At 60.4% G+C, this 7,246-nt stretch overlaps 1 protein-coding gene across 1 annotated transcript; it reads left to right on the forward strand.

The window, feature by feature from the left end:
• The first annotated feature begins 684 nt into the window (after positions 1-684).
• On the forward strand, positions 685-7,244 carry SLC5A2 (solute carrier family 5 member 2). Its single transcript, XM_079944085.1, has 14 exons — positions 685-983; positions 1,517-1,588; positions 1,665-1,769; positions 2,654-2,818; positions 3,129-3,234; positions 3,939-4,019; positions 4,171-4,400; positions 4,713-4,848; positions 5,086-5,193; positions 5,320-5,470; positions 5,592-5,760; positions 5,836-6,051; positions 6,812-6,941; positions 7,017-7,244. The coding sequence occupies exons 1-14, from the start codon at positions 858-860 to the stop codon at positions 7,241-7,243; spliced, it is 2,022 nt and encodes a 673-aa protein (XP_079800211.1). The 5' UTR covers positions 685-857; the 3' UTR covers position 7,244.
• Positions 7,245-7,246: the final 2 nt, after the last annotated feature.

A 7,246-nucleotide genomic window follows, 5' to 3' on the forward strand; every position in this document is an offset into this window, starting at 1 on the left:
TGGTCAGTTCTTCTAGAAAGGCAGAGGTATGGCTATTTATCCAGCCTCTCCCTTCTTGCATCCAGCCCTGTGCTGAGCAATGGGACTCCAGGGATGAATCAGATCATTTCCTGCTCTTGAGGAGTCTTTGGTCAACTGGGGAGACAGACCTGGACCCAGGCAAGGTCCATGCAATGTGCTCAGAACTGTGTCAGCAAAGTCCAAGAAGTTTTTCCCAAAGAGATGCCATGGGCTGGGCACTAAAGGCTAAGTAGGAGCTGACCATTTGAGAGTCAGGGAGGCATTCTAGGCAGAAGGCACAGCTCATACAAAAGTTTGAGGGTATGAGAATACAGGGGCTGGGTTGGGCAAGGGAATGGGAAGGAAATATGATTTCACTCTGGGTTTGGTATGGAGGAGCAAGGGGAAGGGTGGGCAGGGGTCGGGGCATCAGGCTGAGAAGCTGCTGCCTCCTCCTGGGTGTGTTGGGGAGCTATGGAGGCTTCCTAAGCAGGGGAGTGACACTGTCAGATTTGGGTTTGAAAATGATCCCTCTGGGTTAGTCAGAATCAGGGGGCTGGCTCAGCCGGAATCCCTAGGTCAAAGCTGAAGGGTAAGTATTTTTAGCAGGTGAAAGAAGTGATTTTGAGCCTGGAGCTCTGGGGAAGGGGTGGGGGCTAAGGCCCAGGAAGGGGAGTGCTCTTGAATTTGAAAGTGTCCAGCTCCGCAGGACCAGCCTGCAGCCTCGCTGAGAACTGATTCAGCTAAACAAAGCCAGGGAGGGGGGACTTGTTGTCTCATTGCCCCAGGGGTAACCATTAATCCTCCCCTGGGGGGAATCCAGGGGCTGGTGCCCTGAAGGGCAGATTCTGGGCAGAATGGAGGAACACACAGAGGCAGGCTCAGCACCAGGGCTGGGGGAACAGAGGGCCCTAATTGACAACCCTGCCGACATCCTGGTCATTGCGGCTTATTTCCTGCTGGTCATTGGTGTCGGCTTGTGGGTGAGAAGTTGGGGGATGCTGCTGGGGGCCCGCTTTTGGAGCCTGGGGGAAAAGTCTCGGACAGTCCTGATGTGTGGTAGGGGAAGGATGCCTGGATCTTTGAGGGAGAAACCCGGGGTGGGGGGCAAGTAAGTCTTTTGCTAGCCCCAGGGTGGCCCAGCCCACACTCACGCATGCCTTGTCTGTCCACCTTTGGATTGGACTAGTTGAGGGGTTGGTGGGTCTTCTTCGGGACAGCATTCTAAATGAGATCTCTTCTACATAATGGCTGGCTGACCAGAAACCCAAATCCAGGGTCCCCAGGAAAGTGCGGCTGAATGCAGCCACACTCAGGCTTGGGGAACCGGACCCTAGGTTAGGGTCTGGGTAGATCTGGGTGCCTGGGAGGAGGCTGGGGGTGCAGGTGTGAACCGTCAGGGGAGCCGTGCGCTGGTTAATCTTCAGCCTGAAACAAGGCCGAGGAATGTGTTGAGGAGGCTAATGAAGTCCAAAGATGTGCCCCAAACAGGCCTCTCCCCACTCCCGTCCCCCAGTCCATGTGCAGAACCAACAGAGGCACCGTTGGCGGCTACTTCCTGGCGGGACGAAGCATGGCGTGGTGGCCGGTGAGAAAGACTGGGCTATGGAGTGGGTGGAGGCCTAAGGAAGCAGCCTGGCTCACCCCAACCTCTGGCCACCCAGGTCGGGGCCTCTCTCTTCGCCAGCAACATCGGCAGTGGCCATTTCGTGGGCCTGGCAGGGACGGGCGCGGCAAGTGGCCTGGCTGTGGCTGGATTTGAGTGGAATGTGAGCACCCCGTTTTGCCAATAACCCCCACCTCCCCGTGGGAACCCCTGGAAGGGTCACACCTGGAGAGGCTCCAGGCGGGAGAGGTGGGGATGTGAGACCAGAGGTGGGACTTCCCAGCTGTGAGGTGGGGTTGGGCTTCGAGGGAGGCTCACGCAGCCAGCTTGGAGGCAGAGGCATGTGGGAGATACCACGTTCAGGGCAGGGGTAGGCCCTGCTCCTGACTCGCTATTGCTATGTGAGCCTGGACCAGCCACGCCCTCTGTGGCCTTGATTTTACTCCTCTCTGAAGTGGGATGAACAGTCTCAAGGATAGTGAAGTGCTTCTTCTGATGCTCTCTGAATCTGTGGCCTGTGAGGTTCACTAGGCTAAATGAAAGCCCCTTGCAGAAGGGGGCAGGAGACGAAGCTCTGGGACTGAGGCTCACCTTGGAGCAAAATCAGGGCTTTGAGCTCAGGGCTTCCTGGAGGAGGAGGCCTCCGAGCTGAGCCTTGAGGGACAGAAGGTTTGGGTGGGTGGAGAGGAGAGGGAAGGCAGAAGTTGGGGGTCAGTCTGAGGGTTCTGTGCCTGGATTCAGGTGTGTGTGTGTTGTGGGGGACGAGGAGGATAGGGATCATCTTGGGAGGGATGGCCAGGGGTCACGGCCTGGCAGGGCAAGAAGGGCTCTAGTTAAGGGCCCAACAAAGTATCAAGACCTTGTCCCTAATGACCAGGGCCCAGGGACCTCTGCATCTGTGTCCTCTGGGCCCCTCCTGCAACCTTGCCTTGGAGTAGCACTTTTCACCAAGAGAAGAAGGTTCCTCAGACCCATCAGGGGCGAGGACGCACTCATGGCAGGATCTCCCACAGGGAGTGACCCTCAGCTGTCGCGCTGTGCCCGCAGGCGCTGTTCGTGGTGCTGCTACTTGGCTGGCTCTTCGTGCCCGTGTACCTGACCGCGGGCGTCATTACGATGCCGCAGTACCTGCGCAAGCGCTTTGGCGGCCGTCGAATCCGCCTCTACTTGTCCGTGCTCTCGCTTTTTCTGTACATCTTCACCAAGATTTCGGTGCGCATGCGCGGGGAGCTGGTCGGGACCCTGGTAGGGTGGGATCACCCAGTGGAGGTCTCTGGAAAGCCCTGGACGGGGCGGGACCAAGGAGCAATGGCTGTAAGAACTGTGATGGAGGCAGGGCCTGGAAGGAACAGGCTTCTGGGGCGACAACCATAGTGAGAGGTATCTGGGAAGACCAGGGCATCAAAAAACGAGGGAACCTTTGAGGTGTGGCCACGTAGGGTCGAGATCTGGGTAGGAAGTGGACCTGGGTCCCCACCCTGGCCCCTGGGTCCTGACCTGTGCGCTTGCTCCTCCCCCCAAGGTGGATATGTTCTCCGGGGCAGTATTCATTCAACAGGCTCTGGGCTGGAATATCTATGCCTCCGTCATCGCGCTTCTGGTCATCACCATGATCTACACTGTGACAGGTGGCAGGTGGCAGGGGCTTAGGGAAGGGAGCGTGGATCTGTGGGCGGGGCTTAGGGGAGTCACCAAAGGAAAGCGGGCTGGAGAAGTTCTTAAGTGTGATGTGATCCAAGCAGGAGAAGGACCTAAATCTTTGGAAAGCAAACTACTCCCCCCTCCACGTTCCTTGGATTTGGTCTGGAAGTTCAGAGATCTGAGCCCGTCCTGGGCCTGGGCAAAAAGGAAGATTTAACAGCTCTTGAACACCTGGGAAGGGAGAGCCGACTTGGCCAGACCCCAAAGCTCACCAAACCCAGTGCAGGTTGGAGGATTCTGGGGTGGTGCCCGAGGCCTGACGCTGGAGCAGCGTGGGTGGGGCCTGGTACCAAGGCCGGCTTGAGGGGCCCGTCCCTTCGAATGGGATGAGAATCGGACCTTAGAGAATCACCCCCTCCTATCACACAGAAGAGAAAACTGGGGCTGAGAGGAGGGCCTGTAGTGGAAGTCCTGCACGTGGGCACCTGGCATTAGTGGAGTCTAAAACTCAGCCCCACTGTGCTCACGCAGCCCTGCCCCCTGATGCCGGAGTGCGTGAGCCCAGGGAATGGGCCATCCTTTTGAAATTTGCCCTCCAGGAAAGGGGAGCCCTTTTCCAATTCGCACCAAGACACTGTATGTACTAGTGGCAGCCTGTCTGGGCTGTCTCCACTGACCCAGGCCATTGCAGGAGGGCTGGCAGCGCTGATGTACACGGATACGGTGCAGACCTTCGTCATTCTCGCGGGGGCCTTCGTACTCATGGGTTACGGTACGGGCTCAGCCGATGGGGGAGGGGCGCAGAGGTCACAGTTCGCAGATCTCTCCACCTGGGAGCAGGGACATCGCGCGTCTGCGGCATGTGGGTCCTAGGGAGGGCCTTGTCGCGGGCACCATGTCCCCTAACTGCTTTGCCCTCACAGCCTTCCACGAGGTGGGCGGGTATTCGGGGCTTTTCGACAAATACCTGGGGGCAATGACGTCCCTGACGGTGTCCGAGGATCCGGCGGTGGGCAACATCTCCAGCTCCTGCTATCTACCCCGGCCCGACTCCTACCATCTGCTCCGGGACCCTGTGACGGGGGACCTGCCGTGGCCTGCGCTGCTTCTGGGGCTTACCATTGTCTCAAGCTGGTACTGGTGCAGCGACCAGGTGCGGGGTCACGGCCTGCGCGGCGAGCGAGGCTGGGGCAGAACTGGAACCGCGGTGGGCGGAGCTGAGATGGGTGGAGCCTGAACCCATCTGGGAAGCCAGGTGGAAGGCGTGGTCCGAGGGAACGGGAAGCCCGCCAGTTAGAGCTAAGCCAGATGGAGTTGGATCCGAGTCAGGGTCTGCGCTTGGAGCTGAATTGCCCGCTTCGATGGGCCAGCCGCGGGGTCTGGATTAGAGCGGCGAGTTGAGGCAAGGCGGGAGGGGCGGGGTACCCGGGACTGGACGCAGGTAGTTGAACGCCCCTCGTCGCAGGTCATAGTGCAGCGCTGTCTGGCTGGGAAAAACCTGACCCACATCAAGGCGGGCTGCATCCTGTGCGGCTACTTGAAGCTGATGCCCATGTTCCTCATGGTCATGCCGGGCATGATCAGCCGCATTCTTTACCCGGGTAACGTCTGCAACCCCGCCCCGACCGAGAGTCCTGTGCCCCATCCAGCCCCTTTCTTGTGCAAGGATACAGGTGCCTGTCTCCCATTTCCGTTCCCGTCCTAAGATCTGGGCCACCCAGTCCCACCTCCCACCCGGGGGGCCCATCTCTCCTCCACTGGGATTCCCCGTCCCCACTTCTGGGATCCGAAGGTTCAGACCCGGTGCCGCCATAGCCGCGTCGTGCCCTTTCCCGCAGACGAGGTGGCGTGCGTGGTGCCAGAGGTGTGTAAGCGCGTGTGTGGCACCGAGGTGGGGTGCTCCAACATCGCCTACCCGCGGCTCGTCGTGAAGCTCATGCCCAACGGTGAGGGCGGGCCCCCGGGTTGCCCCGCTGCCCACAGGCGCCAGTGGGAGGAGTCACCCCTCGCCCAGCCCGCACCCTCCCGGGACCCCCTCGTGGCCGCAGACTCACGGCTCCGTCGGCCCGCAGGTCTGCGCGGACTCATGCTGGCGGTCATGCTGGCCGCGCTCATGTCCTCGCTGGCCTCGATCTTTAACAGCAGCAGCACGCTTTTCACCATGGACATCTACACGCGCCTGCGGCCCCGCGCGGGCGACCGCGAGTTGCTGCTAGTAGGACGGTGGGCCTGGGTTTTCCATCTCCTGCCCCACGAATCAGCCCCGGGTGGGGGCAGGGAGCACTCGTAGGGACAGGGGGAGACGGGGTCCTGGGTGAAATCACCTGATGGCCGTCCACCGCAGGCTCTGGGTGGTGTTCATCGTGGCCGTGTCGGTGGCCTGGCTTCCCGTGGTACAGGCGGCGCAGGGCGGGCAGCTCTTTGATTACATCCAGTCGGTCTCCAGCTACCTGGCGCCGCCGGTGTCGGCTGTCTTCGTGCTGGCGCTCTTCGTGCCCCGCGTCAATGAGAAGGTGAGTGTGTGTGCTCATTGGGAGCTCGGGGCCGGACTTGGAAACCCGAGGCTGATGCGCTCTCTGGCCCCGCAGGGCGCCTTCTGGGGACTGATCGGGGGCCTGCTGATGGGTCTGGCACGCCTGGTTCCCGAGTTCTCCTTTGGCTCGGGCAGCTGCGTGCGCCCCTCGGCGTGCCCCGCACTCCTCTGCCGCGTGCACTACCTCTACTTCGCCATCGTGCTCTTCGTCTGCTCCGGCCTCCTCACCCTCGTGGTCTCGCTGTGCACACCGCCCATCCCGCGCAAGCACGTAAGTACGGGCCTCTGGACCAGGCAACAAACGTGGGCCGCTGCGGGCCCTCTCCACCAGCAGTCGGCCAGCCTGCTTCCCAGAACTCCCAGTGGGTAGCACCTGAATTTCTATACTGAGGCTTGGTGAGGGCAGGCTGACAGTCCAGTCTGAAGCTTCATTTGCAAAGCAAGTACAATGTTTTTATTTAAATCACATTTATTTGAGGTGCTTTGGAGGTGGCTTGAAGAAGACTGTAGGGGAGGTTAAAGCCCCCCTGAGTCTTGGCCTGACTGGTGGCAGAGAGGGACAGAGTACTACCCTGAAAGCCCCAAAAGGGTTTGGTCTTGTGCTGTGGCAAGGCAGGTGGCCCAGGGCAGAGCTGACTGGGGGGAGGACAAAAGAAGTGGGCCCAGAAGGATGGGCAGGAACCCACAGGTGGAGAAGGGGAAAGGCAGCAGGAGGGAACCCTGTGAGCGAACACCCACAGGAAGGAACACTGTTAGCAGGGCTGTAAGACTAAAGTACTACAATCATGAGTGTAGACAGGGTGATGAAGCAGAGGGCTGAGCAGGGCCAAGAACTTTAAACACCCAGCTGAGGAGCTTGGGTTTAGCCTGAGGGCAAAGGGCAGCCATGGAAGGTCATCCTGGAGTGAGCCTGGGCGGGTGTGCAGGCTGGACAGAGGGAGGTGAGGGAGTGCCGGTGTGGACGGGGGACCTCCAGGTTCGGGGTGGGGGAACAGCACTCCCACTTGGTCCCTGCTCCCACCCTTCCCCAGCTCCACCGCCTGGTTTTCAGTCTCCGGTACAGCAAGGAGGAGCGCGAGGACCTGGATGCTGAGGAGCTAGAAGGTCCAACCTCAGCCCCTGTACAGAACGGGCGCCCTGAGCACGCGGTGGAGATGGAGGGTAAGGCACTGCCCGGGGAGTTGGGGCGGGGGAGCTGGGGGAGCAGACTAACTGTACGGCTGCAATTTCTCCCAGAGCCCCCGTCCCCAGCACCAGGCCTGTTCCGCCAGTGCCTGCTCTGGTTCTGTGGAATGAGCAGGGCTGGGGCAGGCAGTCCCCCACGCCCTACCCAGGAGGAGATGGCTGCCGCAGCCAGGCGACTGGAGGACATCAGTGAGGACCCAAGCTGGGCCCGAGTCGTCAACCTCAATGCCCTGCTCATGATGGCCGTGGCCACGTTCCTCTGGGGCTTTTATGCCTGAGGT

This window comes from Stenella coeruleoalba, assembly GCF_951394435.1.
Source record: "Stenella coeruleoalba genome assembly, chromosome: 15".
Lineage (NCBI taxonomy): Eukaryota > Metazoa > Chordata > Mammalia > Artiodactyla > Delphinidae > Stenella > Stenella coeruleoalba.